This window comes from Megascapheus bottae, chromosome 5 (genome assembly GCF_031878675.1).
Source record: "Megascapheus bottae isolate mThoBot1 chromosome 5, mThoBot2.hap1, whole genome shotgun sequence".
Classification (NCBI taxonomy): Eukaryota; Metazoa; Chordata; class Mammalia; order Rodentia; family Geomyidae; genus Megascapheus; species Megascapheus bottae.
The window spans coordinates 69,579,614-69,592,131 of record NC_143513.1 but is presented as its reverse complement, the minus strand read 5'-3'; the positions used below and the strand labels follow the sequence as shown (position 1 = coordinate 69,592,131).

The 12,518-nt window shown below is 47.9% G+C and overlaps 1 protein-coding gene across 1 annotated transcript in view; it reads left to right on the top strand.

Moving 5' to 3' along the window:
- Window positions 1–11,622, top strand: part of Podxl (podocalyxin like) — a 36,504-nt gene extending 24,882 nt beyond the window's left edge. The window contains exons 2-8 of the mRNA XM_090333316.1: window positions 4,276–4,881; window positions 6,148–6,368; window positions 6,619–6,690; window positions 8,523–8,670; window positions 8,901–8,962; window positions 9,173–9,337; window positions 10,170–11,622. Coding sequence (XP_090189442.1) covers window positions 4,276–4,881; window positions 6,148–6,368; window positions 6,619–6,690; window positions 8,523–8,670; window positions 8,901–8,962; window positions 9,173–9,337; window positions 10,170–10,367 — 1,472 coding nt within the window. The 3' untranslated portion in view covers window positions 10,368–11,622. The remainder of the gene's footprint in view (window positions 1–4,275; window positions 4,882–6,147; window positions 6,369–6,618; window positions 6,691–8,522; window positions 8,671–8,900; window positions 8,963–9,172; window positions 9,338–10,169) is intronic.
- Window positions 11,623–12,518: the final 896 nt, after the last annotated feature.

Here is a 12,518-nt window from a genome sequence, read left to right as displayed (position 1 = left end):
GGCTGCCTATGTGAGAGGGATTTGTTTTACCCAGAGTGGCTGGGGAGAATCTGATGGGCCAGATGGTTCATTGAGCATATCTATTCTTTCTCCATAATTCAGTGATTGCTTTATGGGCTCAGGATCATGTAGCTGTGGCATAGGGAGCGAAACCAGGCTTATTCTGGACCTGCCATGCTTCTAAGCATGGACTCAGAATACCTTACCTAGGCCAGGCTAGCCCTCAGAGCACCTGGCTTTCCCATGGAATTGACTTGGCATAATAGTGGAGCATTGTGCTTCTAAGATTTGGTTGTCTTGCCAGGATCCCTACATGCTGCTAAATAATGAAGCTGGGAGAAATATGGATAGGGCTCACGGGATTCCCTGTGATGTTCAGTCATAAAAGGAAATGTGAAAACCTCTTACTAACAGCATCCGTAAAGGCTGCCGCCCTTCCAACTGAAGCCAGGGTGCAGCATTCTTGGCATCAGAGGTGTAAAGCAAAGCACCCTGTGCTTTGTGCTGGTGCATGGATGACCTTGTCAGGCCAATTCTGGAGGAGAGACCCCGGCATTGCATGACTTAAGCTGGCTATTTAGCTATCTCCGGCATTTGCTTACTAATTATCCAGACACAGACACACACACACACACAGACACACACACACACACACACACACACACACACACACACACACACACACACACGCACGTCCTAGGGCTTAAACTTGGGATTTTGGGGTCCCTGAGCTTTTTTTTTGATAAAGGCTAGTGCTCTGCCACTTCTGGCTTTTTGGTGATTAACTGCAGATAAATGTCTCATGGACTCCTGCCTAGGCTGGCTTTGAACTTTGATCCTCAGCTCTGAGTAGCTAGGATTACAGGCATGAGCCATCTCCTGCTATTGCCCAGCTGCTATTATCTTAGAAATTCACTGATGATAGTATAGAGTTGGTTTTTAATGTTTGAAACTGTGAATCCTGAGTAGGTGATGAGCAAACTAAACTAGAAGGTGCACTAGCCCCCAGTGGTACAGGTATGACCAGCACTGGAAATAAGGCCTTTACAGATGGAATAGGGTAAGATGAGATCATACTGGATCAAGAGCTGCTGCCCCTGTAAGAAGAGAGGCTGCTTTCGCCTGGTGCTAGAGGGCATGCCCAACATCTGTAAGACCTTGGCTTAATCCTTAGCACTAATGGAATATAAAGTATATACATGCCTGGCCTGGTGGTGTATGTCGGTGGTAGATTTCATGTTTAGCATGTGCAAGGCCTTGGGTTTGATCCGAAATACAACATTGGAGACCAAGCTTGTAGCACATGAACCTTTGGAGAGAGTAAACCATCTCTCAATTCAACAATTGAGAAAACAATCATAACTGCTTGCAGCTCAGGGGTTGTGGCTCCAGTGGAAGACCCCCTGTCTAGGAAGAGCAAGTATGTGCAGTTTTTCCCCTGCACTGCTTGGGGGAAAAAAGAAGTTAAAAGAAAGATAACAGTTTGAGTTGGTGTATGTGGAATGTAAACTCTAGTAAGTGTACCCATATTGGTAAATTTAGCTTGGTGCTGAGTATTAACCTTCCCTGTTCTAGCATACCATATACGTTTGCTAGATTTCTCCGTGTGTATTTTAGGTATTTAGCATGGAAGTTTTTTGATATCTTCCTGGGACCTATGAGAACTTGACTATTATGTTAGGTTTGAAGAAGGTGAGAGCAATGAACATGCCAAAGAGATAGATGTGGCTCTGGGCCAGTGAGCTCAGAGAGTACTGCTGGTTTCTTGAGCAAGGTGGCAGAGAAGTCAAGTCTGCTGGCCTGTGAATGCCATGAAGATGGGGGTTTATAGGAAGTTTGATTCTTCTCTCTCCTTTCATATTTCACCAGCCAAGTGTCCAGGTCCTATTTGTGGTGACATTATGAGTGAAATTGTAATTTGGCAGCTCATGACATCAGACAGAATTCTGTCAGCTGCCAATAAGAAGAGATCCTCCTAGGGGAAGGAAGTCTCTGAAATGTGCTATGATAGGAGAACTTAGGAACTTGAACTTGTTTGAACTTGTTGCTATTCTTTTCCTGGTGTGCATGCATGCACACATGCGTGTGTGTGAGCGTGTGTGTGTGAGAGAGTTGTGTGTGTGTGTGTGTGTGTGTGTTTGTGCATGTGTATGCACCAGGGCACCAGGGTCTGGACAGTGTCCTTTAGCTTTTCACTCAAGGCTTTGCTATATATTACTTGAGCCATATCTCTAGTTCTTGTTTTTGTTTTGTTTTAATTTATTTTTCCCTTTGCGGGGGGGGGGGGGGGGATTGGAGATTAAGAGTCCCGCTGAGCTGGCTTTGAACCTCGAACCACGAACCTCAGATCTCAGCCTCCTACACTTCTCCAGGAATGTAGGTTAGGTTTGAGCCACCGATGTCTGGCTGCTGCTTTCTTTCTTTAAATTAGTAGTTTTCACTGGGCTCCCCCCTGCCAAGTCCCAGCGGGAGGGGGATGTTTGGTAATAACTGTGGGGATATTTTTGGTTGTCACAACTGGAGAGGGGAATATGTGTTACTTACATCCTATGTAACACACAAAGGTCAGCTTCCTGGTCCAAAAAATGTGAGTAGTCCTGCTGTTCACCCCAGCAAGAAGTAACTGCCCCATTCCACATCCCTGGAATGCAGTTACCTCCTCAGCAATCATAGAGACAGGCACCATGATTACCATCAGTTGTAAGACACATCGTGACTTTATGAACTCTAAGAAACCAGATGTTCTATCCAGTCATGACAGAGATCGAAGGTCTCACTAAGGGCCCCGGGCTAGCCTGCCAATCACAGTCACCATCCTCCTGCCTCACCCTCCCAAGCTCTGAGACTACAGGCAGGGTCAGACAGGGGTGATGTAGGTCCTGCAAGCTTCAGTGCTAGAGCACCATTTCCCACCAGGCCAGGAAGCCAGGACCCAGCAGAGATATTCTCCTTCCTCTACTCTCTCAGCAGTTGCTCTCCAAAGTGCACTCCTGGAGCCATCTTCTGTCTCCACTTCAGATGGCCATAATCCATTTTATCTGATGTCCAGGTTAGATCTTTCCTGGCTTGACTTTCTTGCTGCATGCTGCCTCCTTTCCTTTCCCTCTAGTAGTATTTGTTTCCTCATACCAACTCCTACCTTTGCTAATGTCAATGGCTTTTTGTTAGTTTATTTGTTTGTCCTGGGGCTTGAATTTGGGGCCTACGTACTGGCCTGGAATGTCTTTTGCTCAAGGTTAGCGCTCTACCACTGGAGCCATGGCATCACTTTCAGCTTTTTCTGAGTGATTCATTGGAGGTCACAGTCTTACAGACATTTCTGCCTGGGCTGGTGGGAACTGCAGTGTTTAGATCTCAGCCTCCAGAGTGGCTAGGATTATAGGTGGCCTGTTTTTTATTTTTTTAATTTGTTTTTGCCCAATTGGGGGTTTCAACTCAGGGCCTAACACCAGGCACCGGTTACTCATACCTGTAATCCTAGCTACTCAGGAGGTTGAGATCTAAGGATCTGGTTCTAAGCCAGCCTGAGCAGGAGAGTCCTTGACACTCTTATTTGCAGTTGATCACAGAAAACTGGAAGTAGCACTGTGGCTCAAGTGACAGAATGCTAGCCTTGAGCAAAAGAGCTCAGGGATAGTGCCCTGGCCCTGAGTTCAAGTCCCACCATCAACAACAACGTATCAGTCTGACACTGAGCTTTGCTATCTGTGTCTCTTGTTCTTCGCTGTATTTGTTGGCGCCAACATTACCCTGTAACATTATCCTCAATAAATACATTGCTAAATAGACAAGTAAATTGGTCTTCCTTCCCTGACTTCTGTTAAGACTCCATGCCAAGCACAGCCCAGATGTTCTGCCGTTTTCTTCTATAGCTTAGCTGTGGGGCTGAGACAGTGGTGGTCTTCAAGCCCCAGTTCATCACCCATCTCCCTTGGGAAAGGTTGTGTACTTACCCCAAGGCCAGGGAAGTCTATGCTGTGGCAGTATGTGGGTCTTCTGGAGCTTCACATGGTGGGTGTGGGGCAGATCCAAGGCTAGAGGACACTGCAGCCAGACCTACTTGCCTCACCTTCCTCTTTATACCTTCCCTGTACTTCGCTTTTCACTCTCAGCTTCTATTCTAGAGATCTTTGGAGAAAATTCTGGACCCACAAATGACCCAGGTCTTCAGCAAAGAAAATGGGAGGGAGGGATAGGAGGAGCTAGAAAGAAAAAAAAAAAAGCTTTGCCTAACACACTGTCTTGATTTTTTTCCCATTGTCTTGTCCACCATAGTCAAGATCCAGGATAACTCATCAGCCTCAACAGAATCTCCTACAACAACTAGCAAACCCACCGCGGCTATGACCATAGACAGCACAACGCACCATGGTTCAGCCACTGTCTCAGTGCCAGTCAAGGAAAATAGCCCCCCAGTGACCAAAGACCCCAAGATGACGACAGCTGCAGCTCAGCAGAGTTTCACAATGCCAACCCCCACTCCCACTAGAAAAACTGGTGGGGACAGCATCACCACGGCCAGTGGCTCCCAGGCCAGCAATTCTATGACTCTACCATCCTCTGTGGCCTCGACCAGCCCTGTAACCAAAGGCCACCAGAATGGAGACAAACAACCAGCTGTCTCTGGAAACCAGACTACTAGTCCTGTGTCCACTGAGACCACGACCGCTCAGGGAGAAGGCCAGTTGCCCCTCCAGACTACAACCATTGCTCCCCAAATGCTCAGCACAACAAGCCCTTATCCATTGACTGTGGTCACTTCAAAGGCCCCAGAGAGCCCTCCAGAGGGGCAACCAAGCTCAGTCACGAAGACTACCAGTTCAGGTCTAGCATCCAGCGCTGACCTCACCCCTACAATGCAGGCGACGCTCACCTCACACAGTAAGTAGTTCCACAGTGTTGGGGGTTTGGTTTCTTCCAAAAGAAAACCTGTTTGGTGGTCTTTTTCCAAGCTCAGGAGCAGTTGTAGACCCAGACTTAATTTCCTTTTCAGGGCTAATCAGTGGCCAGCAGCGTGTATGTGTTGATGGGAGTGAGTTCTAGTCTGCTCAGCAGCACATAAACAAGACAGCAGTGTATCCTCAGGCAGGAATACGGGGCTGTGGCGGCATGGTCTGGAAGTGCTTTTCAGGCTAGTTTCATGGCAACCCACCATAAGAAATGTTTGGTTACATCTTCATCCAAAATACATACTTATAACACACATGCAGAAAACATGTTTGCTAAGTAGAACTGTTATAATCCTGTTTCCTATTCTATTCCCTTTGTCCCTTTCTTTGCTTTCTCTCTTTGTTTTCCTTCCTTCCTCCTTTCCTTCTTTCATTCCTCTCCCTGTCTCTGTCACTCTTGTCACTCTGTTATACTGGGCCTTTTGCTTGCTAATCAGGCACTCTAGCACTTCTGCTATCCTAGCTTTTTTTTTGTTAGTTTTCAGATAGGTCATCCTAGACTTTTGCCCATGCCATCCTAGACCACCATTTTCTTAACCTGTGGCCTCCTGTGATGCTGGGATCAAATATGCAAACCGTCACACCTGACTTATTGATTGGGTTAGGCTCTTGCTAACATTTGACTTTAGCTAGCATCAATTGTCATTCGTCCTAGTCACTGTCTTTCAAGTATGGCTGAGATCCAAAGCATGAACCACTTTTGTGTTCATCTCGTAACGGAATTCCCAAACCTACCCATACCTCCCGAGTTTTGAAGATTTTCAAAACTGTTATCTGGGGGCCGGGAGTTTGGCCTAGTGGTAGAGTGCTTGCCTAGCCTGCACGAGGACCTGGATTCGATTCCTCGGTACCACATACCTCACTGCCATCCATTAGCTTATGATCTTGGGCAAATCATTGGGCTCTCAGAGTCTTGGCTTCCTTGTTCATAAATCGGGGTAATGATGGCATCTCTCTTAGGGAGGGACCTTAGCAACACTTAGCAATCCCTCCCACAAAGCAAGTACCTGGTGGATGTTAGCTGTGGCCTCGCCCCTTCTGACACTTCCTATAAAATGGTCCAATTCTCTGCTCCATTCCTCTGCCTCTTCCTCATAGCTTGCTAACTCCAGCTCCTAACTGGAGAGCAAGAAAAACTGTCTTTTGCTCTACAAGGCATCACCCACTCTCCTCAAAGCCTCTTCTCTGCCCATTACAGTGGTGTCAGATACCCCTCAAGGGTCTCAGCTGCCCTTCAGCCAGATGCCATCCAGCTCAGAACCACCTGTCTCTGTGGCACTGCAGCCCACCAGCTCTTCAGCAAGAACTCAGGCCACATCTGCTTTCTGGGAATCCACAGGCTTCAGCACTAAATTGGCTCCAACTGCTCCCCAAGGCTTCAGTACCTCCTTTCCCACATGGACTGTTGGAAGTAACAAGGTAATTCCAGCAGAGGCAGGACAAGAAAGAGAAGCCAGACCCCAAGAAAGGTGTTTCCCTTCCCCCTGGCTGGGACTGTGGGGGACTGCTGTCCATGAGCCCTCTTCTGGTCCTTGCCCAAGGTTGCAGACAGCCATCAGCTACGCCCAGACTGTCCTGTGCTCGTTCCTGGTCACCCACATACCTACTCTCGGGGAGGGAAGAGTCTAGATCTGCTGACTCTGGGTCTGAACCTTCATCTCACACTTAGGTAAAATGTGATCCTGCTGTAAAACCAAGTGATGACCTGCTCATTCTGAACTTCACGACAGCCAGCTTCTGTGTGAGTATCTATTGAGCCCCAGTCTGCCCCTGTAGGTGCCAAGGCAAGGGAGGCACAGGGTTCCTTCTCAAAGGGACTGAGCCATGGGTCTCCATAGGGAAATGTATGTATCTGCCTTTACATAGGCAGTCTCCAAGGGACTGTGTCAGCTGTGCAGTGCTAAAGCTGCAACAAGCCCTAGAGCCTAGTAATGGCTCACTGCTGTCCTCTACTGGCCAGTGCCTGTTTTTGCTACTACCATTACCCAAAACAGGACTGGCTTTCTATAGCTTGGAGAACTTGAGCTCTGCTTGTCTCTGTCTCTCCCTCTCCCTCTCCCTCTCCCTCTCCCTCTCCCTCTCCCTCTCCCTCTCCCTCTCCCTCTCCCTCTCCCTCTCCCTCTCCCTCTCCCTCTCCCTCTCCCTCTCCCTCTCCCCCTCCCTCCCTCCCTCCCTCCCTCCCTCCCTCCCTCCCTCCCTCCCTCCCTCCCTCCCTCCCTCCCTCTCTCTCTCTCTCTCTCTCTCTCTCTCTCTCTCTCTCTCTCTCTCTCTCTTTCTTGTCCTGGGACTTGAACTCAGGGTCTGGACACTGTGCTTGGACACATTTTGCTCAAGACTAGCACCACTTCCAGCTTTTTCTGTGTATGTGGTACTAAGGAATGGAACGCAGGGCTTTGTGCATGCTGAGTGAGCACTCTACCACTGGGCTACACACCCAGGCCCTCTCTTTTTCTTCTGGATGTCAGTTTTCCAGGTCAGCCTTATAGAAGTACACCTTTGATTATTAGCACTTTTAGAAAGTGCAGAATTTTCCTGGGATTAGGCTTTTAGGATGAGGCAGACATGGCATTAAGATTGACCTGGAGGTAATCATCGAGCTGAATCTGGCAGGTTGTATTTATGAGAAGCATTTTCTTAATTTTGCTTGAGAGAGAATATTCTAGATCCCTTCTTGATGAGGGTGTGTTTGGGGGGGATTTGTAAAGCTTAAGGAAATGGTAGGCGAAACCCTAGAGGTGGCTCTGAGGTGAGTCTCCAGGGAAGCCAGGCCCCAAAGTTCTTTACTAGCCAAGTATAGTGGTCCATGCTTATAGTCCCAGTACTCAAGAGGCTGAGTAGGAAGATCAAGAACTCCAAGTGAGATTTTTGTCTTAAAAAAACAAACCAACAAAACAAAACAAAAAAAACCCCTAAGGCTTAATAGCTAGATTTGAGTGTAAGCACCAGTAAATATGCAAAAAAAAAAAAAAAGAAAAAAAAACCCAACCCTTTTCTACATCTCAGCTCTTTATTTCACAATCAGGTCAGAGAAGCAGGGAGAGAAGCCCTTGATGACTTGATGGGTTGGGGTTAAAGATGCCCACATTTTTATTCTATCCCTCAGCCTCAAAATCATGCTGCTGCACCTTCCCTTCCCTGTTAGTCTGCTTCCCTGTCAGGTTTAGCCTGGGGAGGGGATAGGAATAGCATTTGGGGGACAAGCCCCTTTGAGCTAAGAGCTGTGGTCATCACCGCCTGAGGTTTTAGCTGGCCGTGAAGCAGGTTCAGGGAGTATGGGATTCTTCCATTGGCAGTGGTGGGCCCCTCCTGCCCCTTTTATTGAGAGGCAGGGCAGGCACCAATTCTGATTCAATGCTTATGGGGAGGAAAGGGTACTAGGGAGAAAGGCTTTGTGACCCAGGGACAAGATAAACAGGCTGAGAAATTAGGGGAAAGGTTGGAACAAAGCAGAGAAGGCACAGACTGGCCTAGGAAGGAAATAAGATGAGCCCAGTGGAACCAGAGAAGGAGATGTATCCCACAGTGCAGGAGGTGGCCACACAGCTCACCTCACTTGTTCTCTCTTCACAATAGGCAGGGAGCCCTCCGGATGACAAACTCGTCTCTCTGCTGTGCCGATCAGTCAAAGCCAACTTCAACCCGGCTCAAGATGAGTGCACTCTAAAGCTGGCACGTGTTCTAGAAAGCCAGGCTGTGGCAGTGAAAGGAGTAACTATTGAAAGTGAGTCAGGAGCTGGGGCTTGGCCTGGGTGGGTAGGAGCAGGGCAGGAGGTGGCAGGGCAGGAGTCTCACTGTGGGTCAGAGTGGCTCCTTCTCAGTTTCCAAAGAATTGTCAAACCAGATATCCTCCCTGAGGACATATATAGTATGTCCTCTTGGGGACTCATTTTTATCCTTACCATCTAACTCAGAGCTGGACCTATAGGCAGCTTCTCTCCCTCTCATCCACAGCAAAACTGCCTCTCAAGGATGTGTATGAACAGCTGAGGGACAAGTGGGGTATCCTAAAGGAGGTAAGTGGGCTCTGTCAGGCACTTCCGAGAGTGCAGTGCCTTCTGTGTGGAGGAATCCTCCAGCACTCATGGTCTGAGGGCCTACAGGAGCAGAGCAGGGGCGGGGAAGGTGGTGATTCCACCACACAAATGAGCCTATGAATGAATTGGGTTCAGACAGACAGGCCCCAGACTCCGCTTCTGGCCATGTAACTTATCTTTCCTGGCCAGGCGGGAGTCAGTGACATGCACCTGGGAAATGAGAGCCCAGAAGATTATGAGGACCACTTCAGCACACCCCTCATCACCACTATCGTCTGCATGGCCTGCTTCTTGCTGCTTGTTGCTGCCCTCTATGGCTGCTGCCACCAGCGCCTTTCCCAGAGGAAGGACCAGGTAAGTCAGGGGCAGACTATCACTGGCTGATCCTCCTCAGGATTACTTCCTCATTCTATGTAAGGGAGGAGGAAGTGAGTGGGCCTGGATCCTTCTGGCAGGCTGGCAGGGAGAACTCTCCATACCCCCTGGTAGGCCTACTTGCATCCAATATGGGAGAGGAGGCATAGCTGGAAAGAAGGGCTTTGGAGGCAGAAGGACTGTGGGTCTTCTTCACTCATTGTGTGACCCTGAGTTTCAGAATGGTCTCTTGCATAAATGGGATAATATCCACTTGGTAGAGCTACTCTTAAGTAGTTAATATGTTTCTGTGCATGTCCAACTGAAAAAAATGCAGTCAACTGACTTCCTAAAGCTCCCATCTTTCAGGGCATGGTAGCATAAATCTGTAATCTTAGCACTTCCCAAGCCCTGTCCTAAGAAGGGGAGAAGGGAGGTGGGGGGGGGGGGTCACTTACAGTCTTGCCTGTGTATTCCCATGGGACAAGATAGGAGCCTAGAGAAGTGTTTTGGGGTAAGAAATACCAAAGAGAAATGAGCGAAGAGGACAAAAAATTCTCATGTTTCCACTGGAAGCAAATTTGACACCTGGGCAAAGGTGAGGCCATTTGGGAAACTGTTTAGAATCTAAGCAGATCTCTGTGAGATGGGCAAGCCAGTAAGTAGTCAAGGTGTCCAAAAGGAGTCACCAGTCCCACATAAGAGCAATACGTGGTTGCTTAAGTTGAATAGGAGTTCCTAGGCTGAATGGGGTGTATATACTATATTAAGTCTATATGAAGTCTCATGGCCTTTCCAAATTACCCTTTCTCTGGGTCTCTGTGCCCCCTAGCAACGACTCACAGAGGAGCTGCAGACAGTGGAGAATGGTTACCATGACAACCCAACGCTAGACGTGATGGAGACTACTTCAGAGATGCAAGAGAAGAAGGTAGTCAACCTTAACGGAGAGCTGGGAGACAGCTGGATTGTGCCCCTGGACAACCTGACCAAGGATGACTTCGATGAGGAAGAAGATACACACCTCTGAGTCTGCTGACAACCTCCCAACAGCATCAGAGCTCCAAATTGACCACCTAAAGTGCCATCTGGACAGAGGAGGAAATTTTCTATTAGAAAAGGGAAAGACAGGGGAGCTAAGAGCAGACTCTGAAGGTTACCGTCTCCTAATCCCCCAGGGCCTTAATTTTTCCCTGAAAAAATAACATTCTGTCTAGATTCCTCTTATAAAGCAATCCTGTAGTGCCTGAGCTCAGAGCTGCTGGAAGGTGAGTAGTAGGAAGATGGAGAAGCCATGTAAGGGACTTTAGAGGTCCTCTGTTAGAATCCTTTTTATTTTGCAGATGAGATGACCAAGGCCTGAAGAGACTTGCCAAGTAACTTGCATAGGTAGCAAATACTCCTCCCTTTGGTCCAGTGCCTGTATCAGTTATGTTGCTGTGCTCACCCAGGCCTCTCCCCAGGGCTGTCCCAAGCAGGTGTGGGGGGAGGGGTAGGCTGGGAAGGCCAGCAGGTCTGTATCCTGTCTTAGGGGATCTGATTGTTCAAAGGATACTCCCTGAACTTCCATGTCCAACCCTTGACTTGTCTTCCAGTGTCCCTTCTACCTTCCTTTCCCCACATCTTCACTTGAACCATGTTTCTTTTCTCCCTGTATCCCAAAGTCCCTGAAATTAGCTCAGGCCCATCCCTTAGCTCCTTTGTTCTAGATGTTGTTTCTGGTTTGGATTTCCTTGTATTTGCCTAATGAGATTGAGACTTGGTGAAAGAGGTGTGCTTAAGGGGCGGGAAGGTAAAAGTGGGGTGGGAGGGCTTCTCATCCCAGGGTAAACTCTTGGCAGCCAATTTGGGACTCAGAACTAATACTAGCCTATTCCAAGGCAATCCTTCAAGACCCTCTCCAAGATCCCCTACTTCCACTCCTACCAGCAACTAAAATCTACAGTACCTACTGAAAATAAGATGCTTTTTAAAATTCACTGCTTGCTGATGGGATGGATCCATGAGGCCTGGTGTCAAAGAGCAAGCAAGCATAGGGAACAGATCCATCCCAGGGCCCTGATCAGCAGATGCATCTCACTAGACAATCGACAAACAGCTACAAGTTGGGCATTATTATTTCACAGGGAATCAGGGACTTTCAAGTTGCTGAGTGTTGTGTATTTGTTTGTTAATTCAGCTTTCCACTGCCAAAGTTTGAACGCTGGAGATTAATCTCACTAATTTGGCTTCTCCTGCCAGAGAAAAAAGGTCCAGAACACACAGTGCATCTTAACTAAGGTGCCTGTTTCTGGGGCTATAGCCAGGCTTTGCTGTTTCCTTTTCTCTGTGTTCTTGGTTGGGCCACTGCAATTCTCATCAGTTTCTGGTGGCATCTCAGCAAAACACAAAGCCATTTCAATCTCAGCACACAGGGTATTGATAAGCTCAGCCATCAGGTGCCTTGTAGAAGGTTCCTGAGAACGGGGTGTTGGGAAGTTTTGCCTGGGCCCCCTGTGTGGAATCTTAAACTTTTGACATGGTATGTATTGCTCTGGGGTGTAAAAAACCTGGAACTGGCTCTGGACTGTGAGTAGTTTACTTGAGAGTTGTGGAGTTCTTCTTTACAGCTATTAACTGCTCTGATGCTATAGGGGAAAAAGGGAAAGCCAAGGGATCAAGGAAAGCCTGAGAATCTTCCAACAGTTGAGAGATACTAAGTAGGGTGACCAGGTTCTAAACACATGTGTCAGTGCTTCTCTAGGAGGTAGAGAAAGGCTAGGACAGAAAACTGTGTTAGTTTGGGGGTCAGCAGAGATCTTATTATTCTGAAAAGAGAAATCTGCTTACTTCCTTCCTGCCCAGCATTAGGCTGTGTCCCTCCTGTGCATTTCTGTCATGAGCTGTGTGCAGAAGGCCACACTGGATTTGGATGATTCTGGATCACAATCACCAGCCAGGGCATTGGACAAAGACAGTGAAGGCTTTTCCATCAAATTGGTGAAAGGCTGCAACTGCCACACCTCAGAGCAATAACGACTTTATGGTCCACAGAGAACCTGAGGAAGCTTGAAGCTGACTAGAGGTTCCTTAACACCTAAATTGTGTTGGCTTTTGAGTGCAACTTTAAAAATTAGCTATCTGGCCTTGGCTTGCTATCACCGCTGGAACCTAAGTATCAGAGGTGTGAATAGTTAGTTCA